This window comes from Haemaphysalis longicornis, unplaced genomic scaffold (genome assembly GCF_048455015.1).
Source record: "Haemaphysalis longicornis isolate Haplotype H1 unplaced genomic scaffold, Haemaphysalis longicornis Haplotype H1 scaffold_7, whole genome shotgun sequence".
In the NCBI taxonomy this organism is placed as follows: Eukaryota; Metazoa; Arthropoda; class Arachnida; order Ixodida; family Ixodidae; genus Haemaphysalis; species Haemaphysalis longicornis.
The window spans coordinates 75,142,289-75,168,976 of NW_027526422.1; the positions used below are offsets into that span (position 1 = coordinate 75,142,289).

The window sequence follows — 26,688 nt, forward strand, 5'->3', positions numbered from 1 at the left end:
AAGTTGTGTACACTCGTTGCCACAGGTGGCACTGCTCTCCCACTTGACACTGCGATGCCATGCGCTCCTTGGTGGCCACCTGTGCGGCACACTCGAGATGTCACTGCCTCTGCCCCCCAATCGTGTGCGTCCTTTGACAGCGATGTAGAGATTGCACCACAGTCCTCATTATTCAACACAGCAAATCCCCAATATGTCGAAACCTAAACATAGCAAATTCCACCAGGGCACCAGCTTCACTGAACTTCCCTCTCCACAGGGTGAACAGGCTCTGATTTTTTTTTTTTTGAATGTGCATCTCTTTTTGGTTTGTTTTAAATTTTGCGGAGAAACAGGTAACGTTCCGCCGAGGTGGGCATGAATGACAGACAGCTCAATGGTGAAGGCGTCGAAGTCCGTGGTCAGCAATATTCTCCGGTGGCATTTTTTAACATCGGAGCTGTTGTAGCTGGCCGTAATGTGTGGTGCGTAACACGTTACAAATACTAAGAAAATGCCCGAGCCCTCACAAGCGATTGCCCAGCAACCCCGGCTTGCGCAGTGGCTTCAGGGAAGGGAAAAAAAAAAAAAAAAAAACCCTGGGAAACGTTTTGCGTTGCTAGCAACCAACAACATCACAGCTGGCACAGCACCAGCTCTACGGAACCTCAACGCGACTCCAGGAACACTGCGCATGCAGTGTGCACGTGTGCGTCGCTGCTGCGCCCAGCTGTCAAGTGCTACCGTGCATGTAATGCTCGGTACGAGGAACACGCCGATATCAATGCATACGATGATTACTACTACTAGTGCAGTGCAAAGCAACGGCTGCACATGTAAATAAACAATTTCAAACTTGTGCAAATGTGTGGTGATGTGTGTTCCAGTGCTCACGTAGAAAGAAATCCTGCAGCTTTGCGATGGTCCAAACCTTGCGCAACTTGGTGCAAGCTTCGCCAGTTTTTTTTACAAGAACTTTCGACATGAAATCCCACAATAACATTTTTCATGCACTTCATTGTTAATTTATACTTATGAATCGGTTCAACAACTGCTCACTAATTTGGCTTAGTCAAATTGGGGCTGAACTACAATGGAATGAAGACGCCTGGACTTTAACTCAAACCAAAGCTCCGGTATATTTTTTTTTTTTGGTTTGACACCCTCTTGCAAACTGCACCAAATCACAAAAGAAAAAGAGAAGGCTGGAGATTAGTTCTGCCACATTCATTTGCTCTGCAACGAAATCCCAGCCTACATTTTCCCAGCAATGTGGTGATAGCATAACTGAGTTTTAGCTGTTAACTTCATACAAACGCGTGGATGTGTGTGAATTTTGTATGTGTGGGAATGTTTTCGGAGTTAACTTTATTATAACTGTGTAACTTTATTGAAATGGCTTTTATATCCTAAGCCGCCCGTGCGATGTATTTGCAAAGGGCCTGTTGTTGCAAAAAAAAAAAAACATATTGCTGATACACACACTTATAGGCTGAGAAAATTGGTTTTATTGAGTGAAACATTTGGGCGTTGGCATTTTTTTACATGGCCAGCCATTGAATATGCCATACTCACCAATTAAGATTGAACTTTTACTTTCTGACGGGTGAAATAACGATAGATGAGAGGTCAGCCAGCAAGTTCAACTCAATTATTTTATGCTTCCTTGCACTTTTATGAGCAGCTCAGCAAAGCCCACACAAGAACAGGTGACCAAACAGTGAAAGGACAGTTGCAGGAGCATCACGAGTTATGCAACAAAAACAGAAAACGAATGATGAACTAAAGTCAACGCTTGTCCCTAGAGCACTACGTGGTACATCCGAAACAGAATGGCAATAAATTGGTATGTCCCACAGAAATGCACACAATGCTGAGTCCTGGCAGAGCCCATGCATGCACCTGTTGTTTTGATTGGAAACTGCACAGTGCACCGCTGTACTGTCAAGTTTAAGTGCCAATTAAATGCATAAAAATAAAAACAAAAAGTCCTCTTTCATTCGTTACAGCCGGATGCGCACTGATTTAGCCATTTGAGGCTGATGACACGTGACGAGAAAAGAAACCAACACAGGTGTAACATGCTTGCGCCGTTTTTCTTCATCGCAACACTCCTCGAGTCTTTCGAAAACCACAGTAGTCCAAAGCATGTCCACCGAGCAGCGGTTTCACTTACTCGTGTTTGATCTCGCTGCAGCACTACCCTCACTGCACTGTGGTGCAGCCAACGATCACTGTCCGCAGCCTCTGGTGTGGGCTGGCATTCGCAACGAGAGGTCACGATGGCAAAGGTCAAAAGGTCATGATGCAGCGCTGGGAGCAGCGGCGGGAGCTCCCCCCGGGTCGACCTCCGCCTGTGACTCCAGCTTGCTGATCTCCGTCTTGTACTTGTCGATGGTCTCCCTGGCCACCTTGAGGCGCTCCTTGAGGTCGGCCACTTCCAGCCGGATCTTGTTCTTGGCCGACAGGATGGCCTGCAGGGTCTTCTCCTTCTTCTCTTCGACTGCAACACCACGTGTTGAGGGCTGTTATAAGCGAACGACTTTGAGACATGTGATACACTTTACGCTGACACGCGCACGTACGCACCTGATATTACAGGACTGTTCTAAGCAGCACGTTTGCCAATTTGAACTGCTTATTTAAAGGATAACAGCAACAAAGTTTTCGGCCCCTTAAATGTATTGTTTTGCGGTAGTATTACATAAAAAGGTGCCACGTGCAAAAATTTGGAGGCCCAAATTTGCGTGAAGAAGATCAAAATGCTCTTTTTTAAACTGAAACTGGGAAAAAAAGGGGCGGCCATTATGGCCGGGTGGAAGTGATGCTACTCAGGAATCGAGTGGGCTCAGTCGGCCGCTTCGTCCCCGATTGCCTGCGAGAAGATGGCGCACATTCGATGTGTTTCGGGTCGTCCGCTTCTTTAAAAACTCAAGACATGTGCGAAAAGAGGTTAGGAAGTCTGTGCAATCATTACTCCTTCACTGTGAGCAGCTGAGGCGTGCCTATAGTCACGCAATAAAAGGTGGACACAGGCATCGCAAGGCATCGCAAGGCATCGTGGTGAAGCAAAGAGCTAGGAAATCGGTAGACGAAAAAAATAGCGTTGGGCGCTGGCAGAGGGAATATTCGTTGTGCTAATCGAACCGCCCTGCGTTTGTAAGAGAACAAACAAACAAAACAAAACAATAAAAGCTTCCGTGGGAGGAAAGCGCCGAAAGATGCCAGCTAGCGTGTAAAAATTCGGTTTCAGCGTGTATCATTCAAGTTGAAATCCGTAATTTTACTATTATTTTTGTTTACACGGGCAGTTTTGATCCTGTGAGAAGGGTGGCCGCACCAAATCTTCAGATTAAACGATTCCCGCCTGCATAAAAAGCCATGCAGCGACGAAAGCACTGCAGTGTCTTCACTGGCATCGTGAAACAACCACCTCACCTGGGAATCAATGTTGCTAACCTTGTTAGCCATTCTCCCAAATGTGGCACCTTCTTTTCTTTCCTTTTAATCGGTCAGCGAAATGTCGCCAACGGTGGCTGGTTTTTATTTATTTTTTGACGAAGCTGTTTGAACTGAAACGATTCCGTGCAGTGCACCGCGTAGCTGGTGCACGTCTTCGCGCCCTGGCTGGCCGCGACAACAGCGTATGTCGTACTTGCGCCTCGCGCTTTTGTAGAGTTGACCGGTCACAATCTTGCAGTGCGCCACACAGCCGCCGTACTCGTTCGCGCGCCAATGCACTGACCAGCCGCGCCAAGAACGTATCGTCTCGCATAAGCCACACTCGTGACTCGTCGCGTGCTCTCGGCGTCGACCGAGAGCCTGCCGCCGCCGTAGCAACCACAAAAGCGGCCGTTGCACAACTGCCGTACTCGCTCGTTGACAGTTGATCGCCTCGCGTCGATCGGCCCCGGCACTCTTCGAATTTGCTCTTTTTGTCTCAGCAACCCAGACCTGCTCCAGCTGCTCGCATTTCGGAATTCACGTAAGAGGCATGAATTATAACGCTGCGCGCTTGCGTGAGGCCACATGTGAAAGGGCTGCTGAAGAGAGGCGACGGCTGATAAGCTCAACCATTTCCACTAGTGAAGAATACTAATCACTCAATGCAGAAGCACTAGGAAAGTCTGCACGTGTCCTCTGAAGACCACCACAGTGTTACAGGCCCCCAGAATAGCACACTCGCTGTAAGGTACTGGAAAATGCTTTACAAGCAGGCATGGCTAGAAACATGTTACCAGTAACTAGTAACTTTTTTCAGCAAGTTGTAACTGTCACTAGCAAGTTTTATGTTATTAAAGGAACTTGCGACTGTAACAGCGTTACTTTTTTACAGAGTAACCATTTCAGTTACTTCCTTTTTTATAGAAAAGTATCCAATAGCAACACTCGTTAAAGGCCGATGTACAGTTCGTCTTTCTACTTCTTGTGACTTTTTTCTCTCCACCTTTCCCTTTCCACAACACGGATCCCCTCGCAGTTTAGGAGAGGAGGCTGCTAAGATGATGAATTATCTTTCTTGCAGAAGACCGAGATTTGAGGTCGGTCTTGCAGGGTTTGCACAGGCTTCAAAAGCAAAAATTCAAGGGTTTTCAAGGACTTTCAAGGACAAGAAAACACATTTTCAAGGTCCCCATCTAATGTTTTATCTGAGATTATCTATAGCTTTTTCAACACAATGCAACAGTTTTTTTATTGCACAATACCTAAGCACAATATTGCACATTTAGATAGCCACTAACAGGTGCGTGAATGTTCCCCCAGCTTTATTTTTCATTTCATGGTTGGTATTTAGAGGTTTTTTTTTTTTCATGTTGTTTTGCTGAGGCTGTTTGATTTCAAAACTTCGTTAATGTTGCCTGCATGTCCTGCTTTGTCAGCAAGAGTATCAGTTGAAACTGAATCAGCAAGTGTTGCTCTAAGGCAGGACGAACTGTGTACACGTCCACCATTTGCACGTAAAAGCAAACGTCGATGGAGAGTATGAGGAACAGCAAACATGCAAACGTCCACAGACTTGGAAGATGCAAGATAGAGAACAGAAGCTGGCTTTCACTGGATTGTATTGTGACATGGATTGGATTGAGAAAAGCCTGCTTCCAATGTTGCCTCGTAATAACGAAAATCCACAAAACTTTTTGAAATTTCAAGCAATACACTGAAGCTTGATTGCTACAATGTTTCTTTAGATTTGTTAACACCTAAAATCCACGACAAACGCTTTAAATTCTTGTGAAAAGACAGGGCCATTGATTCTCTCCATAAAAATCAAGGATATTCAAGGACCATTTAAAAATTCCAGGACTTTCCAGGCCTTGAAATTGACACTTCTGAATTCAAGGGTTTTCAAGGTTTTCAAGGACCTGCACGAACCCTGTCTTGAAGGTGATGTCTAAAACTATCATTTCACCTCGAGCGAGCAGAAAGAAGAAAAAAAAATGGCCGCGTATCTGCTCCTTTCGTTGCCAATGCTGACGAAAGACAATAGTTGACTGGCACCCCTGCCGAGTAAATGCCTCCCTTCTCTTTCCCGCTCACCTCTCATGCTGTTCTTCTCCCATGTCGTTCCTCCAAAGATAACACGCTCGAGGTTTGCTCAAGTCAATTAAAATTTACCTTGTTCCACTGCTCCAGGCCGGGTGCCTTGATGCCAGCGCTGCCGTACGGCGGAAACGCGCGTGAATCAAGGCGCGCTACTTCGACGTTTACAGAACTGTGTTGCCCTGCTCCACGTGCATTCCAAGCGGAACGTGGAACCTCTCTAGTGGAACCGTCCGTTACTATTGCCATTTGATTTCTTAAAATCCTGCCAGGAGCTATAGTGGCGCGGGCAGCAGCAGGCGATGGTTATCTGCAGTTGTAGTATTTCATTTGATATCGCAAAAAACAAGCACCCACGAATTTCTTAATAAAGAAACACTGCAAATATCACTTATGAATTAATCTTCTGCCTCACATTTGTGTAATGTTTTGTTCTTGTTCAACAATGTTGGCAAGTATGAGGACTGCCACCGGACTCGGGCGTTTAGGTTTGATTGTGGGTATACTATAAGACTATTGTGCTGATTCAGTTTCACTTTGGCCGGGCGGCTGAATCGAATCACAGACAGACAGGCAGGCAGACAAACAGACAGACCAAAATTTCTGTGTTTAAGTAGCCCAAGAAAGACAACAGTCTTTAAAAAAAATAATCTAGACCTCGGAAATTACACCTCTGAAAAGAGGGAAGCTCTCGGACACCAACTTTGAAAAACAACTTATCCTAAGTTACAACGAGTTTTGCAAACAAATTCCCGGCACCAAGGGAGCATCAACAAAAAAACCTGATGCAACAAAATGAGGCGCTCGCAACAATTGTTGGTGTTGGGCTTGAGTTCCCTTCACCAAGGGTTTTAACTGTAATTGTGACAGAGTTACTTTTTTGGCTTTGGTAACAGCAACTGTAATGCTGTTGTTACTTTTTACTGGTAACATGCCCATGACTGGTAAGAAAGCTGCTTTCACGTATTATTCTGCGGTTAATGCAGCCAAACCGCCTGCCAATTCCTTCCATATCCATTCCCTCAACATAGCATGACTCCAAATTTGTGCCAGCTGCATTGAAAGTTACCCTGACTGCCATGGCAATCATCCAACCCTGGCCTACTGGATCAGCCCTACTCACAGTCGAACTCGTGCTTGTACGGGCCCAGTGTCAGCTGCCTGGTGCTCGTCAGCAGCTGCTGCATCATCATCGTTGGTTCCGAGAATATCTGCACAGGAGGTCGCCGGAAGCAGAACAACGGAGTTACGACTTAGTGCAGCGCATAAATGCAGTAAGCTCAGAGTGAACAGGTGCGCACTACTAGTTATGGGTAGCGCCTTAGAAGCTCGGTCGGCTCTACAGTGAGAAACGTAACAGCTACTGCGCTAGCCCCGTTGAACTCTGAAATAAATGGGCTAACTAGGCACCATGCAACAAGGCCGAAGACCCCCACCACAGGAAAAACACATTGAAGTGCATCTCATCAAGTACAAACTCCCCCCCCTGCGATGGTGGAGAGAAACTACCACATTCACTCGTTTGCAATGTGCCCTCAATTCGAACACGCACACACCTGAATCTTCACATCTGGGAAAAGCGTGAAGTGCAAAAAACTGTCAGCACAGGACAAGCTGTTTATGGAGGCTAAAGATTCACAACCTGCTGTGTGCACTGGTATGTGCATGTCGTATCCCTCCCTCGGCACCGGAATGAGATTCTTCTCAATTCACGTTTTATTCCTCTTAGAAAAGAACTGGTCAGGACACAGCATGTGATGACTCAGATGATATCCCCGCTCTCAAGAAAGAATGCAGTAGCAGCATAAGTGAGCGTCATTAGAAACTCAGTCTAGAACAGTGTGCTCTAGGAGAGTCTGCTACTTCCCTTTTGGCTCTGGCCAGCATGCCACTACAAAGGGCGCACTGTGTGCAAGAAAGTGGACTCAGGGGGACTATGTGACATCTGCAAGAACGTGCACACAACCTCTTCACTAGAGCTCTGCACACACCACATTCTCTGATAAAAAAATTAAAAACATGTTTAGCCAAAGGCTGTCACAAAATGGCAACACCTAAAAAAGGCAACTGTGAACTGCAATGTGAAAGCATTATGTTGACTGTCACTTCTGTGTCAAGGTGAAGCCTGAATACTTAAGGCCTACCTGCCCAGGTTTTATCAACCTTGACGGGCACAGACGGCGCTCGGTAACACCATTGAGCTCGACCGATTCCCACTCTTGGGAAGTGCGCGAAAAATGCAGCAGTGGCTAGCTTAATGCAATGCAGCAGTTGCATGAAATTCCCTTTTCTTTTGTATTTCGGGTTTGAAACAAGCCCTACCATGCAGTTTTTGCCAGTGGTACGGACAGAATGATAAAGCGCGTGTGTACGTTTTGCTGTTCTTGCTGACCACAAGAAAAGCAAACATTGCGAAGTCTGCAAGAACAGCAAAATGCTGTTCTTGCAGACTGCGCATTGTTTGAAATCTTGCTTGTGCACACATGCAGCTGCCCTGCCGCATGTGTCAGAATCGGTGCAAACTGAAACCACACTAGCGGTTTCGGTTTGCACCGATTCTGACACGTCAGCAATTTCTGAACAGATATGTATAAAAAACATTCAGTGCCTTCTACTCTGCGAAGAAGGATGACCAGGAAAGAGCCCAAGGAGTGCACGAAACAAAACACCTTTGTTTATGATCGAGCACACTTCCTAGCCAATTAGCTGAACGAAACTTGGAAAGACTCAAGCTTTATTCTAGCGTACAAACAAGGGGCTGTCCGTTCCCCTCCCGCATCATAGGCATCTAACATCACTGTTACACGGGCATTTCAACGGCCATTTAAGAAAGCGGCACTTGCCGTTAGGCGAAGTTAGGCAGCAGCGCGAGTGTTGTTGAAAACCCAATGCCGATTGAGCCCAACGGAGTGCGCCAGTCTCGGTTCCGCCGCTGTTTACGTCTGTTCCATCACCAGACAGGCAAGATGGCAGCCCCCAGCAGCAATGCGTCCCCGATGCAAGCAAGCACGCTGCCGCAAAAACGCTTCACGTGGACATCGTTGCTGACACATTTGCTAATCAACTTGTGGTAGGACAGTGGCGCTGCGGCCAGTACAAGCGATGGATTGTGAAATGCAGCGCTTCACCTTGCTATGATGTACTGTAAGAAAAAGGCGTGTCGTTCGGGTCTGGTGGGGGATCCCTTTTGCAATGAAAATATCCGCTGTGGAGCTCCTTTTGTAAGCAGCGCCCCTGGTGGCCGTTGCTTACCAGATGGCTTCAGAGGTTTTGTTAGTTCAATTCATCCTTACATATATGGCATAATGTTTTATAAAGCACTTTAACTTTTTTTGTTATGGCGAAAAAAGGCCGACATTGTGTGCTTCCACAAAACTTTCTTTTTTCTCTTGAGCTACTGGACACATTTAGCATTGCTATGCATGAAATTGTAGCTTATAGATTGCTCTTACAAACACACAACAGCAGTTTCGTGAAAGGTGCAATTATTTACCGTTTATCTGGGGTACAACAGCCAGAATAGGATTTGGGGCAATTTTTAAAGCCCGAAAATTTTGGTTTCGGAGCAAAAAAAATCCAAATTTGTAGCAGGTTACAGGAACAAAACACCTTCATTTTGGAGCGCCAAATTCCAAATTTGGGGCAGATCAATACAAAAGATGTGCCAACAATTCAACGACAGTGCACACGTGCCTGAACTTCAGGTCCAGCGAAAGCAACCAACGAGTTCTGCAGAAAGCGAAAAGACGTGGCGTACTATTTGATTTGTGCCAATCACCAAAGCAGGCTCGTCTAACCACTCAAAATATTTACAAAATCAAACAAGGAATGGAATGAAATGGACTTTATTATAGGCGGAGGCCAATAGGCCCTGTTGGGGGACATGGGAAAAAGGGTAGGGGAAGATGGTTCGTATGAAGTCTTTTCACTGCACTGTGAGGGTTCACTTAGCACGGTATGCAGAGCTGAAGTTGTGGCGAGGACACTCTAATACGACCATGATCGGATTGCACGATTGGAGCCGTTCAGGAGCCAGAAAGGGTGTTTTTGGGGGGCCATCTAGAGAGTGGGTGAACGATCCGCCCTCATACTACTTTATAGAGACCTGTTTTGAGACCAAACTCTGTAATTTCCTGCAAAATTTAGGAGGATAATGGTATAAAAACTGCAAACAATATTTTTAATACTAGTACTCTGAATAGTAACCCAGCTGTATACCATATAGCACTCTTACCTGCCTAGAATAGATACAAATAAGACAAAAATGTTCTTCAATACCTCCAGAAGCCAACTGGTAGAAGATACATGACTCGTGCAGACATCACTGACATGATATCAATGCTTTGCCTTCAACGTTTTTGAGTTTGCCGAGCCATCGACGAGTCTGGCCAAGGCTTCCGACTGCTTGCTTGTTTTGTAGAGCGTGTCGCCCACTAAGTGTACGCCACTAAGTGTACGGCTGTAGGTACTGTAGGTACTGTAGGTATGTAGGAGCTGTAGGTACTGTACCAGCGTGCCTTTTGCGACCATTCTGCCCGCGACTGCGTGCACAGATACAGCGAGCTACTCTCATTACAGCAAGCGACACGCACTCCATGCCTCCGCGGTGCACTTGGCAACCAAGCGCAAGAAGGCGACAGCAACCGCCAAATTTGGGTTTCCGCCTATTATATGCGTGCAGTACATTTACAGTAGCGCCTGCAACGCAATGCTACACACACGCTTCCGAGCAGACAGCTGAAGAAGCTTATCGAGATCAGGTTGTTGGCGATAAGCCGTATCAGTGCGCTCGTTCATTTGCACGTTCATTCGAGAGTGCGGTGACCCGTGTACTTAGCAGTGCACGGGTCACCGCACTCGCGCTGAAGTCAAAAATCATTATTCGACCCGTCTCGGCATTTCAGCCGATAGCACTTTTGCGAGACTAGTTTTTTCAAAAATAGCTAGGCAAGCACTCGTGCTTTTTCAGTGACTTTTAGAGACGGAGACTCCAAAACGCTGAGGCTCGGATTTCAACAAAGTCGCAACACCACAACAAAGCAGCATTGCTTTCCACGTGCCTTGCAGTCCAAACAAAGAAAACACTAGTGCTACTTACCAGCTCATCGTAGGACTCCGTCACAAGCTGCTTTTTTCCCAGCATGATGTTGGTCTCACTCTGGAAGAGCTTCAGGATGTGGTACACGGTCACCTAGACCACGAAGGATACGGAGGACCGCCACACATGAAAAGACACACACAGTGTTGTATAGTACCTGGCGTACACATGTAGCTGGCAACCAACATCATGCCAACGGCAATGGGAAACAGTTGAAGGGTAATCTTTTCATTCTCAGTAAGGCTTGTGAAACTTTTAGCACCAACATTCTCTGCTCTGGGGTCTCATTAAAACACTTTTCGTAAAAAAAAAAAAAAAAAAACACGGAACTTCGGCACTTTTTACCCACCTTGGTTTCTAGGCAACAACAACAATAAAATTTTCATATAGTAAAAAAAAAGAAACGAACACACCATCAAGTTTGGCAAAGGCTATTTTGTTTCACTGTGTTTATTTCAGCCCGAAAGGTCATAAACATTGCTGTTTCTTTGAGTGGTTCAATATAATGGACCCACGAGGCGTAATACAGGGTGTCACAACAATAAATAAGCGTTTCTGAAGTTGTTTTTTTTCCCTCAGAGCCAAGCGCTTGTTTGTTCGTGCTCAAAATTTACACAGAGGTCACACTTCACGCCTATTTTGTTTAGCACCAAGAATGGCGGTGGTGTTCGCCCGCTTAGTCAGAAAACTAATACACATGATCACCGCTTGTGGGAGTGCCAGCAGCCATCATGAAAAAAATGGCTACCTCAGGAGTGTGGTGCCGCAAGATGGAGCCACAATAATGAAACGCACGATGCTCAGAAGTGGGAGAAAAAAAAAAGAGAAAGAAAGAATGCACACACTTCACATCCCTTGAGTGAAGGCAATACCTTTTGAAATGCGTGCTGACAATGTTTGACACGTTATGGCAAGAGGATATGTAAACTCCACTAATGCCCAGGCTACAGGCGCTATAGGAAAGTCCCAACAGACAGTCTGTACAAAAATCTGCTGCACAAATATTGGTTTTCCAAGAGTTTAGGAGCTTCTTTATTTCTTTTCCAATCGAATGCAGCATAATGTTACTTCCCTTACAACAAACACAACACGAAAGACTTTCCCAATGAAGCAAACAAAACGTGCCACCTCGGTCAAATTCAGTGCGAAATTCAAGGCAAACAGTCTCCGTCGCTAGCCGTCTGCAGTGTGCTGTACATCGGAAAACCGCCTCTGCCTCACAACTTTCAAAATGTAAAAAACGATGCTAGCAGTCTTCCACGGCCCCATTATGTGCAGCGCAATAGTTGCCACCCATTGGTGGTGGCAGACTGATGCTGAACGTTGCTAATGGGGTGAGAAATTTTTTCGAAACCACCCAGCAATTGTGAACACCATTCATGGAGGCACTGGAGGTTTGACTGATTGTAGGGTTTGACACGCCGAAGCAACGCAAGCGGTGAGGCGCGCCGTAGTGGAGGGCTCCGGATTAATTTTGACCACCTGGGGATCTTTAACGTGCGCCGAAATCTCGTACACACGGGCGTTTTTGCTTTTCGAAAGCCTCCATCAGAAAAGCGGCCGCCGCAGCCGGGAATCGAACCCGCAACCTTGTGCTCAGCAGCACACGGGGGAGGTTTCGACAAGAGAGTGGAGTAATAGATTGCAACGAACCACCAGTTTTCTTGTAAGGGCATTAGACAAACAGGAATTTGTGTTTGAGCCGTCGAAAGCTCCGAGTTGCGGCAGTTGCTCCCCATTTCAGAAAAATGTTTCATTTCACAAAAAGTTTTTATTACTACATAAGTGCCGATTGGATGAGCGAGGCACTTGCACTTCACGCCACTCAGCTTACAACGTGCCCCACGACACACCATCTGTGCCAGCCACGCTTACGACAGCGTTCTCTTATTAATCGTAATACAATGAAGTGTGATCTATCACTGTACATGCATCCACATCTCTTTGAATTCTTTGCCTCTATGTATAGCAGAATCAAAACACCTAAACAGTTGCGCTTAAATTACACATAAAGAGAGCACATGGGCCTTTGATCAAAAACTTTATTTTTACAGTTGTGATGATGAAAATTGGGGGACAGATGCAGTTTTTCATTTTTATTGTAGCTATTAAAGTCGTTTTTTTTTGTGTATAAAATGACTACGTTCATATTTATATGGATTTTTATATTTAATTGTTTGACAGCTTTTGTAAAAAAACTGCTGGAGTGATGCATCTGAATAAGGCAATGGTGAACTGTGCACAAATCAAGGGGTGCTATAAGAGTAACATCATCATTCTATCTGGTCTGTAGCAGAAGTTACAACTGTTTGAAGTTTGGGCTTGGAAGACAAAACCAGTTTTTCTGGTTCCCACTTTCGAAGCCCAAAGTGTACCGTAATCATTGGTGCATATGACAAGTCTTCCCGCCTTTCCATCACATGTTCGAAGTTAGCGAAAATCAGCTGACCCGAATTGATATCCCGTGGCCAATGTTCCTTGCCCAGTACTCAAAACTGCCAGACACTACAGAAAATGCAAAAGATTTCACCTGCTCGGCATTTTATTGCAACAGTGGGAAGCTCAGCATGTCGAACTCCAACTCACCGGCCTTTCTGTTGTGTCCACAAAGTATATTTTGATGACGATTTCAAATTCACCCCAGCCTGTTTCTGTCACTTCGTATGGAGGCTTCGTCACCACTGTAACAAAGGGAATGGAAAGAAAAAGATAATGTCGACATAGAATACAAAAAATATGAATTTTAAACCTTGTACAGCTTTGCAACACTCTGAAAATAGCCAAACATACAAAAATCTCTTCACAAGTTTCCCGTGAAAAATTAGCCGCTAGACACTAAGTTGCAATTGCAAAGTCCACTACTCATCAATGCTTGTTGCCCCAAAATGCACCCTATGTTGCATCCTACGTAACCAAAAAAACATTTTGTCAAGGACTGAATTTGTATTACAGCCAGCACAATATTTGGGACAAGCACGCGATGCGGAATAACATCCACGAAGTTGAAAACGAAACTCCGTAGTTGATGCTTGTTGACGTTCGCGGTCAGTTAGCTCTCAAAAACATAAAGTTGAGCTTTATTATCATCTTCTGACTCCCAATTGTAGCCTTGCTTGCAGGAATGAGGTGCAATGCGCTAGAATCGTGCCCTGCAAACTTCGGCCGAGTACCTGTGGCGCGATAAAAAAGATCAACACAACGAGCCTCCTCCACTGCAGTGCAGTGCCACCTAACATTTTTGAAATGAAACAGTACAAAAACTTATCGGAGACTCCATCCGAATAGACAGTTCAAATAAGCAGCAACACTAGACCCCCGGAGGTACCCTCATATGGAAACGAAACTGGCAGACGAACAGCTGGCAGTGTGTAAGGCCGGTTTGAAGTGCTGTCCTTGTTGGAACAGATATCTGGCGACTGGGTGTGATCTTTTGACTTGCATCTGAAGTTCTTATCACAGAAATCGGGTTAGGGTTGGGTGAAATTAGGAGCTGCATGCTTTGTCCGAGGATCAGTCGCGTACACTCAAGGCGCCATGGCAGGTAGCCTTGCAGTTGGGTAACTGCGTAGTAGCGGTAAATATGGTCTTGTGGTAAGTAGAACTACAACACAACTTGGAACAACGTGCGCAAAGGCAACAAAACTGCCTAAAATCATGAAGTAGCTTCGCAAACAAGCACTGCTTGGCTATTTCAGCCGATTTGTGGGATTATTACTGTCAGAGTGCAAACCTGACGATTGTAAATCGTTTGCTGGTTCACCATTCATGCGCTGGTTCAGCTGATGCAGTGGTTCAGTTGATAAGAGTGGCACGCACTCTTCTTTGGTAGCAGTGACACGCGATAACCGCGCCCCTTTTTCACACCCAGCTGATTCAAACGCGTGCCAAAAATCACCTTTTTGTTGCAAAATTGAAAACAAAACTGATTTTGAAAGGCCATTTTTTGATCTAACACCAAGCAGATTTACTTGTTTGAGCAACACCTGGAACGCTATGAAAAGGTGCTCCCGAAGTACCGTTCAAACTGAACGATTTTGACTAGGTGCGGTCGCGAAAGAGTTAAACTGCACTCCATTGCCATCGAAGTTTTGATAGTCAAAGAAAGTGGTTCAGCAGATGCAGTCCACTGAGCCAGTCCGACATCCTGCTTCTCACCAACCAGGAAGTGCAGCCTTCTTGACAAGGTGACCTGAACCTTCGCCACACACAGATGAGTTCGATCTAGTCTGCTTTTCACTGCTTGCATTTGCTCTCTGTTGCTCGTGAAAGCGCAACTCATCTGGTTCAAATCCTGTCAGGTGTAGTCCACGTGCTGACCGTGGTAGGAAGAGCTGGTCCGGCTGTACATAACTGCTCGCACAAACTTCATTTATGCGACCTCGGGTAGGCTTTACCAATTGTAAAAGTAACGTCCTTTTGCAATTTTTCCCTCCCCACCTACAAAACTAGTCACCTTCAGGCTACAAACTGCAAGCGAAAAGGTTTCCCGGCATCTGCTACAGCAAGCGAGTATGCCCAGAAAACTGCACGTTTCTGGATTGTGGCAATCTCTGGCTTACAAAACGGGTAACATCACTTTTCAGCAATTATCCCCACGGACAATAAGAACTGTTCCTATACTCGGTTACAACTCAAGAACGGCACCACCTCATGTAGTGTATCACTCCGCCAAAGTGCCAGACCCGTGACGTCAGTGCGCGCGCGTTTTGAAAGGGGTTTGCTATGAATGCGTGGTATCGTCTGCCTTTTCCCACGCAGTTTGTTTGTCATCACTGGAGTCGTTTATAAGCATATGAAGTCCAAAAAATTGCGGGAACGGCTCACGCCATGTTCAAAATATTCCCAGTAACGCCCTACTTGCGCCGCGCGGAGAAACATCCGGCTATGGTGATAAGGCACAGCGGCAACTTCCGGTGCCATTCTTAAGTTGTCACCGAGTATAGTACAGCATTACCTGCCCCTCAAAATGCCGAGGACAGTTCACTAGGGCACATTGTGCAGTCGTCTGCACAGAGGCTTGAAAAAGAAGAACCAAAATTGCAACCACGTAGCACGCTGCTACCAAAACACCCCAATCAATACTACTATCCTTCAGCAGAGTTCTAAGCTGTTGACAATTAACAAAAAAGTAACAAGTAACAAAAAAGTAAAAAAGTAACAGGCACACGCTCACCCCGGTTCTGTATTGGGTAGCTCTCGTGCAGCTTGAAGTGCACCTTCTTGACATAGGTCGACATGTCCTACGAGGAGGAATAAAGACACAACAGTTACAGCAAGCATGCAAGAGGGACAGAGAACTGGGAGAATTCTTCTCACTGCTCTCACGCCCAGCACCAAACAACAAGGTCTCCTCCCTCTCAGTATTTGTCTATTTGCACACTGGCCTTACAGCGAACGCTGATGCCCCTAGAAAAATAGCGTGCACTGGAGAAACTCCACTCTCGTGCACTTGCACTAATAGGCACAGTAACACTAAAGCTGCAGAAAAGCCAGCGTTCCGATGATTGTGCACCCTTTAGAACGAACAGCTAACATCAGGCTCTGGACCCACCCTGCTTTCAAGAGGGCCTAGTGTGGGCTGAAGCAGGCAACACGGGTGGGCTGGTTAGCACAGTTTTTTAAGTGCAGAGCACTTTAGGGGCACGCATTGTCACCGTAGCTTGCTCGCTAACCCAAGTAGAGCCACACGGCCTTCTGTCGTCGCAGCGTCCCACAGAAGCTTCGAAAACCAAGCGGTTTATATAGTGGTAAGCGCTCGAAACTCTTGAACCTCTGGCGCTTGCAATACATCTCCCTGTTGTTTAGCACAAATAAAACTGCAGGTACATTTGAGGCAAAGTATACGTAATTAACGGGCAGCGCCCGCATCCATTTAGTTCGGAATGCTCGTTGGGTTGGTTCTTACGTAAGCAAAAAAAAAAGTGGCAGTGCAACGCCGGCACGTGTGGGAGGAAAAGCAAGAACAAAAAGAACAGAACTCCCGCTGGCACAGTTTCAGGCAGGGGGCACGCAAGCACTGCGAAGGTGGGAAATCTGAAAGGCGTTGGTCAAACCTCTGTTGATTTCATCAGGAGAAGAATGAGACAGGGCGGCGAAGGTGGTAAGAGTGAGCGGATAACGGCACCACAGCCCATTGTGGCGCATCACTGCTCTGCACTTCCGACAGCTGTCACATTGAGTGGAACGGCTTGAATATTTTCTGTGTGCACGCAGAGGGAGGACACATCGATGCGCCATTGTGGCCAAGGCCGTACGCAGTGCAATCTTGATGAGGACACGAATTTCAAGACGATACAAATATGAAGAATTTATGGGCCAAAGCGTGTTGCATCCAACAATCTAAATTTCAGCCGTTAAAAACAAATTCTGAAGCCGCAATGAATGATGTCAATCGGCAGGGCTTGTGCAGTACTGATGCGGTCTCAAAAAGCAGCTACAACTCAGTCGCCCCCGCAAACAAATCTTTGGGCTTTTTTAAAGCATCATTTGTGTCCATCTGTGTCATTTTTAACTATAACATGCAGCTCCCACCAGGTACACTTAATTAATCAGAATGCATGCGAAATTGAGTCTCAAGGTTAGCACACTCTTCATATTCCTATGACTCAAGCATACACTCCCTCAAACTTGTATGAGCTAAACTTGTATCTTGTCTGTATGGCCCCTTTAACTCTCTCCTTAAAACGCGCTAGGCCATCTAACACGGAGTTCCCATGATTTCAAACGTCCCGCGAAAGCTGAAAACGGTGCCTTGCAGACAACTAGCGCCATTCTAGAATATTTATGGACAACTCCTTTTTCGATTTTGTTATCTCTTGTTGACATTTCCCGTGCGGAGACGACGCCGAGAGTGAAATTTGAACCCGCGATGGTGGCGGGTAGCGCGAAAGTGGCGTCCACTTCATGGCACGCTCCTCAACCGCAGACAGCTGTGGCAGGGACTTTTGCAGCTGCTGCTGCTTATTTTTGCTACCCAAGCAGCAGTGATGACTCCACCAACGACGTGGATTCGTCGGATTTTAGTTTTGATGAAGACGCTCCCATTCAATGGCCTCAGACTTTGACGGGTGTTGCAGGCAAGGTTCGTTTTTGACTTCGCGCTGTAATAATACACAAAACAAACTTCCTATTTGATGACTGCGGTTCTGGACAACGTGCGGAGGGGATACTTAGCCAAATACACTACAGTGTTATCACGTTCAAGATAGCCCGGCGCTCATGTCAGATTAGCGCTGCGGAGAGACATGTGCTGCATCTCAAGAGTGCTGAATTTTTTTTTATCTGGTTTTTTTCCACCGCAGTGATAAGGATTTTGTGTGAGAACACAAAGTAGTATGCTTAGATGCATATTTTAGAGAGACCGACTTACTCTCAAGTGGCTTCGCAGAGTGGCACAACCGCCGGGGCCGCTAGGTTGACGGGACCGCAAAAATTCAAAACTTGGTGCACAGCATAGATGTATACAGTTGAACCCCTTTATAAGAGACACGTATCAGGGAGCAGTTTCTGTCTCTTATACGAGATGTCTCTTATAAGCAGGGAACCATGTTTTCACTTACAAATCAGACCCTAGTTCCATGTGGGCACCGTATGACTAAGATAAGCTCAAAAGAACGCTACAGCATGTTTCAAAAGATTCATTCTAATTATTGTTTGGCCCCAGAATTTATGAAACTTTGTTTGCTTCATGACTGTATTTACTGTTTTTTACAACCAATTCTACAAGCTTTTTTTTCTTTCCTTGTTTGTGGAAGATGAATCGTATATGTTGAGTTCACAAGCCTGATGAATAGCCAGAGTGCACAGCTTCTTCCGCTGTGTGCTCAGACTATTCATAGCTGACTGAACCACTTTGTGTTTGCTGAAGTTATAATAAATAGCGACTGCAGGTGTCTGTCATCCCCCTGTGTTTCCACAATGGAAGCAACTGCAATTAGTTGCGCTGCTGAGCACGAGGTCGCGGGTTCGATTCCCGGCCGCGGCGGCCGCTTTTCTGATGGAGGCGAAAAGCAAAAACGCCCGTGTGTACGAGATTTCGGCGCACGATAAAGATCCCCAGGTGGTCAAAATTAATCCGGAGCCCTCCACTACGGCGCGCCTCATCGCCTGCGTTGCGTCGGCGCGTTAAACCCTACAATCAATCAATCAATCAATCAGCAACTGCAATTAGTGACTGGTGGCACTGCATCTGAAGTTCATTTGTCTGTTACAAGCAAGATTATTGATTAAACTTCAAGGATGACTTGTCTCTTATAACCAATCTCCTACATCCAATGTCTGTTATAAAAGAGGTCGATTTAATGGGAAAGATAGGGCAGCCAACCATGTGGGTCAATAGCGTCTCTTATACCCATTTGTCTCTTACATCAGTGTCTCTTATAACGAGGTTCAACTGTACATTGAATCATAGCTTAGGAATGTAGGAACAACTTAAATATAAGGCTCGGTACATTTGCCTATATGCATTGCATGTATACTTTTTTGCACATTTTTGCATGTATACTTGCATGTATACTTTGTATACATTGCATGTATACTTGCATGTATACTTTTTTGCACTTTTTGCACATTTTGAAGGAGCGATCTAAAGCTACAATTTCATGCATAGCAATGCTAAATGTGTCCAGTAGCTCATGAGAAAAAAAAAAAAAAAAAAAAAACAGTGTTGTGGAAGCACTCAAAATCAGCCGTTTTTCCGCCGTAACGGAAGAGTTAAACATGCCCCCATGCCCAGCACTGTAGCCACAGCCAATCCCTTGAATGGCCATTTGTTAAGCCATTCAAATCGCAATTTTTCAATATGCCGAACCTATAAACTTTACAACTGTTCTGCTATTGGCCACTCAAGAAGTCAGGCACCTCAGGGAATACAACAAAAGAAGGGCAGGTCAATTGGGTCCCACTACTATGGGCTCAAACCTAGAAATTCACAGTAGTACTCCCTTTGAATGCTAATTCGCCCATCCTTCTGACGACAGCCAGCTTTCACACTGCCGGCCCCAGGGTGGCCCCATATTATTTTTCCAGGAACTGGAACTGCACTTTGTTCTCCCTTTGGCGGCCCCGAACTGCTCGAATTCCGATATGGTATTTACACGAGAGACACAACAGAGCGACAACGCCATCGACATTGTTAATGCTCCCGAATGGGTGGTCTCACAAGATTAAAATTGAAACGAATGAAAAAGACAGGAGCAGAGTGATGGCGATATTTGAAACGCCAAGATTACAGGCACATTCCTACTTGCGACTCGGGGTAGGTCACATGACGGTGCACAACGCGTGTCGTGAGACGAGGCAGTGTTCGCCCTTGCAACGAGCGACTGTGCGACTGCATTTCGCGGAGTTGTTGCCCGACTTGCACGACTTTCTTGGTGCTTCCACTATTGCGCTCGGAGAAAAACAGGTTACACTACCGCGACAAGAACACGCAGAAATCCCCACAGAACAAATGCTGCTAACCTGGAACAGTGCCGAAAGCACTGCGGGTAGCGGGGTGTGCTGAAAATAATGAACACAAGCAGACCCTTTTCAGCGTATTATTTCGGGAAGAAATACACACAACTGCTTTCACGCCACAACATTCGTGTCCCGGCACGAAACGTCCGCTTCTTTTCAGACATAGAAGTTCTGGCCCCTCTGAACAGGGCAGAGGTAGGCAAAGGCTGCAAATCAGCCTGCCGCCCTGCTATCCATATAGCTAATACAAATAACTCCTGCTTTTACAATTCAAGCACGTTTCTCCGCACTGATGAGCCCCACGCGGTTCGTTGATTCGTATACGCCGAAGTCACTGACCAAAGAACCGAAGTGCACGGGAAGTTGCTTGCCGGCGAGACGGGCCGGGCAGCAGCAGCTTGCCGCCGTTTGCAATACTGGATGTGAATAAACATTTTGTTTCCGGCTATGTCCGCTGACTCCATGGCCATGATTGGCTATCTGGTTTGGCGATGCCATCGCGCGACCAGAAAATTCGGTTTGAGAGCGATCGGCTACACCGCTGCGAAGTGATGGCCCGTCGCAAGTGGGAATGTGGCTTTTGCGTGTTGCACCTTAGTTACCTGGGTCATAGTGGAGGGCTGTGGATTAGCCTAAGCCCTCTCTTAGACAATGAGTCAATCCAAGCATTGTGGACAGTACTTTGAGCGCATCTGAAAACTTGCCGAAGAAGTTACGTGGCACACTCAACAGATATGTTGTAGAATCAACAAGCATGCACCATGACGAATCTTTCTATACGGTCCCCCTCCTCCTCCCACTGAGAGAGTGACAGTAACCTCGCCCTCACCTCATTCTTGTACGGCTTCACGTAGACGGTCCACTGATGAGTATGACCATCTTCCTCGCGCTTCTTGCCGAAATAACGGGCAACGTTGCCGTACACGATGGGCTTCACAATTGTCAGCCCCTGCAGGTCAGGCATACGGAAAGCAGGGTGATGTGGTTCACTGTCTCTGATACTCAGTCAACTAGATGCACCCAAGGTCCATCCTGATTTGTGATGGGCTACCAAGTAAGCCCCAGCAGTTGTCAAACACAACTATTGCTGTAACTATGTAAATGTAAATGTAACTACCTCTGCCAAATTCAGAAGAGCCCTATCTTTTCATAGACAAGTCAGTGATGCCAGGCACCAAGCTGTTATTACATGCGTTTTTTTTGCGGACCACAGCAACAAGCCAATCAAGGGCAGCCAAACTTTAATCAATGAAATTGTGCATGCTCAACATGCATGGTTCTCTAAATTTTTATTTATTTATTTATTTGCAAGACACTGCAGGCATGAAGCCCAAGCAGGAGTGGTGCAGCAATAAAGAGAAAAAAAGAATAAAAAGGCAATCAAGCTTAACATCACACACATACAACAATGAATTAAGGGGGATTCCGTGAATTACATTTTTTAACAAAAAAAGAAATAGGGGGAAGAGGAACATGGCACTGAAAGAAAGCAATGCAGCAACACAATGGAACAGTGGAGAAGATAACTGCAAATCATTTTCACATCACCAGGAAAACATGCGCGTTAATAGAACTTGTTCCACTCGCAGATCGTGCGTGGAAAAAGCGAAAATTTGAAAAGATTCGTTTTGGCGAAATATGGAGTTAAGGCAAGGGCATGTAAATAACAGCCGCGGCATGTTGCCAGGAGACTAATGTAGGGGGCTGGAATCAAGTGAGAGCTTCTGGTTAACAAATTGCTCAGGGTAACCTTTTAGAGCAACGCCCTAGCAGTGAAAACAAGTTATATCCTCTTAGTGATATCAAGCAATTATCCTAACACTTTACCGCAATATGTGAATACACCCGACAGCAGCGCAGCACGATGTTCATTTGAAAAGCCTCGTGTCTTTTAACAGACCACCTGCTGCTAAACATGACAAAAACAATGCACACTGAATTGCTGTGTTAGGACAACTTTCTCACATCCCACAACACCCCGTGACTATACCAGCGAGGTTCTTTTCTGAACCGTGGCATGTTGCAATGAGCATTCAGCACATTCACTGCAACTGCCCATTCTAGGCCAACCTGTGGAAGAGGTGAGCCACTACATCAGCCCTCTTCGATAAGTTGAGCGTGAGGACGTACTGAGGAGTCCCTGTCCACTCGCAGACAACACACAAAGGCATTCAAGGCTGTGCTCATGTCTTTGCAAAGCACCAGAGTGGCAATTGTAGCATGCAGATATCTAGACACTGAGAAAGGACGCCCTTCTTAGGCCTTGCCTTGCTGAGCTATTCTGCATACCATATGCGGTCGTGCCCTCCCCTCCCGCTTCCATCTCTATTTCTTGCTAAAAGCATGTGGCTTTTGCAGTAGGGCTGTCATGATTCAGTGAACATCAACAGGCTGATGAAAATAACAATCTCGGAACAGTTGCTTCTTACTAATTGATTGATTGTAGGGTTTTAACGCGCCGATGCAAAGCAAGCAATGAGGTGCGACGTAGTGGAGGACTCCAGATTAATTTTGACCACCTGGGGATCATCGTGTGCCGAAATCTCGTACACAAGGGCGTTTTTGCTTTTTGCCTCCATCATAAAAGCGGCAGCCGCCGCAGCCGAAAATCGAACCCGTGTCCTCGTGCTCAAGTTGCTTCTTACTAAGCACAGAACTAAGGACTTGTGTGTCCACCAGCTGTGTCTCGTTTTAGCACTTCGACACTAGTTTTTTTTTAGTGTTAGGGACAAGGAACCTCGTTTTGCCTGTCACATCACCCTCCAGCTTCTGAGGTTACTGCGCACGCTAGCGACTCTTTCAAGCTCGTCACAACGAACAGGAACGGATACAGTACAAGACATTTGTTTGCATACTTGCTCAGAGTGCTAAAGTATGGTTACTTAACGCTGTACCTAACCCATACTCGCAGCATTATAAGGAGTTATTTTACCACAAATATTGGAGCGTGTGCACTTTCTGTCATATATGCGTGTTCCTAATTCGTGTTATACCAGCTGCACATGTGCGGTTGGACAGTATGGGGGCAGTTCCGCGCACTTCCTTTTCACAAGAGTCCTATTTCCAACACTTGCTCCGGTCGTCGTTAAAGGAGCCATGAAGAAAAAATACAACTCCGTTCAATTTGAAAGAACTAGGATTCAGTATCTCACTTAGCTCCATTAAAGCCACAAAAGATGTTTTTTTAACGAAAAAAAAGCAAGATGTATTTAAAAATTTCAAATTTTGCGCCACAGTGACGTGATGAGCAAGAATGACGTTACGGGCCAACAATAAATCATTATTTTCAGTGTGTTAACTGCACGTTAGCATTCAAGTGATGCGGTCAAATGGAACTAGAGGCCCCATTACAGACGTCCAGTCTTGTGTCGTCGCGACAGGTCAGTTAGGCGGCCGCCAATCACACAAACAAGGTTCCGTGACGTCATAGAAAAGTTGCGGGAAATTGGCTAGGTGGTCGCCACGGCTTCACACGTTTTATTCAATAACTCCGTTATTTGTTCAAAGATTGCGATGATATCGGTAACATTGTTATCGGGACTAAGCAGTCTTTCTAACAAACCCAACCTGTATTTTGTCTTCATGGCTCGTTTAATGCAAGAGCAGGCCATGTGTGACCAAAGCCTGCAACGGCACGCAATTAAATCTTGAGAGGATGTTTCTGTAAGGATGCTTCTCTGTATTTCTGCAATACTTACCATAAAGTTCCGAAAGAACAACCACCCAAAGTACAGAGATATGACGCGAAAAGTACGGCATGGGCAATCTTTCGGGTCAGGTGCGAAAAATTAGAAAAAGTGGCCTCACCGCCAACCAAAACTACAGAGATATATATATAAAAAAAAACCAGATGGGCAAACTTTCGGCTCAAGCGCGGAAAGGACGAATAAGTGAACACATCAACACATGAATATCTAGATGATTCGCGTTTACTCTGTTCACTCATCGGCGCTAAAGCCACCGATTTTAGGGGGTGGGTGATCTTTCGGGTCTTTTAGTAAATCGAATGTTTCACCCATAAAAAGGGGTGGGCAAAGTTTCGTGGGTGGCGTTCACTCAGAACTTTATGGTATGGCATAAAACAATCCCAAAACAGCTTTACGAATTGTGGCATTGTGAATCTGAACGAGGTGAGGTATAGCCAAACTAAGTGCGTTATTGACACACACAAGGTGACAAAATCTGCGCATAAAACGCAATCCATTGCGTAGTAGATACGAAGCGGTCTATCTGAATCGGTCGCACCTTCACTCTTCCGCCGGGCTCTTGGACGACTTCTGGTATTAAGCCCGGCATGACGACGGCCATCACACGCCAGCCGGCTGCCCACAGAGAGACCTGGCGCCGTTACTCAGTCCCAGGGTGAAGATAACGAGAGGGTCACAGCTGCAGAGGATTAGCAACACAATTTAACAGCAGAGCGACACCACCAAGTGAACACAAAAATCACCATGTTACTAGTGACTACTATACTGCTAAATGTCCACAGTAAATTATCTGTGGCCGTTATTTCCAGGTATGATGCTGGTTCGTGCTCTGGGAGGAAAAGAAAAAAAAACCGGTTTTCAACAAATGATGGAAAAACACACAGCAAAACGGCAGTAAAAACGAAACATAAATCTAGCCTGCGTTCTTATTTTATTGCTAATACACTGCTTGTTAGAATGGTATAGACATGGTGCCTGAAATTACAATGGCAGTTGCTCTTTGCTACGCCCTGAAAGTGACATTAAGAAAAAGTGGACGCAAATCAAGCATACAGCACTCCACCTGCCCTGCGCTTGCTTGAAGTTACCTAGGCATCCGAAGGACGTACAACATCTTTAAGGTACATTTGTACACACATGCGTTGTTCTTTAAAGATAATTTACTTTTATTCCTTTGCATTACTCGCATAACATTTAACATAAAAAGTTTTGTGTGGTACTTTTGGGCCTGCAGCCCGTTCACGCAGACTGCCATCTGAGAGCAAACGTTTTGAAGTCAACTCGCTGCTAAAAAGAAGACAGGTTTGTGAATTCGGGAATACCTATTAAGTTTGTTTTTAAGCACTGCTCATCAGCTGTTTAACACGACCCGGTACAGCCGTCGACGCGGCGTTTCTTACTTCAGGGTGTCTGTTTACCTTGAACTTTAGAACCGCTACACTTCTGCAGAGTTAACACACACTTACTAACAAAGGTTTGAGGCCGGAGATGTGTTGGGCGCTTTTCAGATGTTGCCAGCTTACGTGCAACTCGGTCGTGTGTAAACAGCGTCGTCTGCAGCACATCCCTGTACTCGGCACTGCATAGTTATTCTCCAAAACCACACTAACAATGGAAGGAACAAACCTTAACTACCCTTAGCATTCAAACTTTATGAAATCAGCGAACAGTGTCGACTACGTTCAATAAATCTTTACTCGACTCCTTACCGGCATAAGCAGCGACAAACTTGGCGCGGCACTGCTCAGACAGCTTAACTTCTTATAATGACACCCAAACCTGTAAAACCTCATTCTTTGCGCCTTCATGGTAGTCCCTAGAGGAAATTTGGAGCTGAGGTATTCAATCACCACAACAAAACAACGAAAAAGTTCAACTCACGCCGACTGCAATTGCTTAGGAATCCATGTTCGGCGCCATTTTACACAATGTTGCCGCTCAAGCTGCAGTGGCTGCAGCATCCAGCGCTAGTTTTAACTATACTGCTTTGCCATGGACGCTTTTATAATATTACAATTAGGATTACGAGCCAGGTTTAATAACACGAACCATAGAGTTTTATACGAAATAATTGTATGAAGCTCTGTGACACGAACCTCATCGACACCTTATCCGTCACGGAAATGACGTCAACAGAAACAGTTCCATTTACGCGGCGCCCGGATTCGAGCCCATGAACGCAACGGGAAGCGAGAAACGCTCTGCCAACTGAGCCACGAGGTCAAGCCCGGATAGCTGTACGAATGCGCCTTATGTCCTTTAATCTAAATTTCTTCATTCAGATGGTGCTGCCGTCTGAGAGACGAGCGCCGATAGTAGGCGCCTCGACAGGGCAGTGTAAGCGGTGTTAGCAGGGGGATGAAACAAAAAAGAAACTCTATTGATACGTAGGGGATGTTGATGTTTTAAATGCAGCGCATTTCTTTAACTCACGATGTCACCCGGCGTTGTCGGCGTTGGCGTTCCTCGGCGTCCGCAACAGCCCAGAGCCTTCTATACAACTACAACAGCCGTTCCAGGTGCGCCCTCTCCCCCACTCCTCCTCTCCCGCATCACGCTACCCTCCTCGCTCTCAACAACAGGTCCACACCCCTCCCCCTACACTGTATAAAAAAATAATACTTACCGGCGCCTGGTTTCAATCCCACGACTCTGCGGGCGGAACGCAAGGTACATGGTGCTCTACCCACTGCGCCACAAAGCCGACACAGAATGGAAGGCTACGAACGCGCCTTATATCCTTGACTCATTCAAACTACGTCAAGAAGCTGCTGATACAACGCATTCACTACCTGTGGGCGGAACGCGAGGTACATGGTGCTCTTCCCACTGCGCCACAAAAGCGACACAGAATGAAAGGCTACGAACCCGCCTTATATCCTTGACTCATTCAAAGTACGTCAA

The 26,688-nt window shown here is 45.9% G+C and overlaps 1 protein-coding gene across 1 annotated transcript; it reads right to left on the reverse strand.

The window, feature by feature from the left end:
- Nucleotides 1-1,464: 1,464 nt before the first annotated feature.
- On the reverse strand, nucleotides 1,465-25,801 carry LOC144145982 (YEATS domain-containing protein 4-like). Its single transcript, XM_077677874.1, has 8 exons — nucleotides 25,666-25,801; nucleotides 24,323-24,463; nucleotides 20,907-21,026; nucleotides 15,792-15,858; nucleotides 13,205-13,299; nucleotides 10,619-10,711; nucleotides 6,644-6,731; nucleotides 1,465-2,482 (listed from the first exon to the last, which is right to left on the reverse strand). The coding sequence occupies exons 2-8, from the start codon at nucleotides 24,383-24,385 to the stop codon at nucleotides 2,280-2,282; spliced, it is 729 nt and encodes a 242-aa protein (XP_077534000.1). The 5' UTR covers nucleotides 24,386-24,463; nucleotides 25,666-25,801; the 3' UTR covers nucleotides 1,465-2,279.
- Between the last annotated feature and the right edge of the window lie 887 nt (nucleotides 25,802-26,688).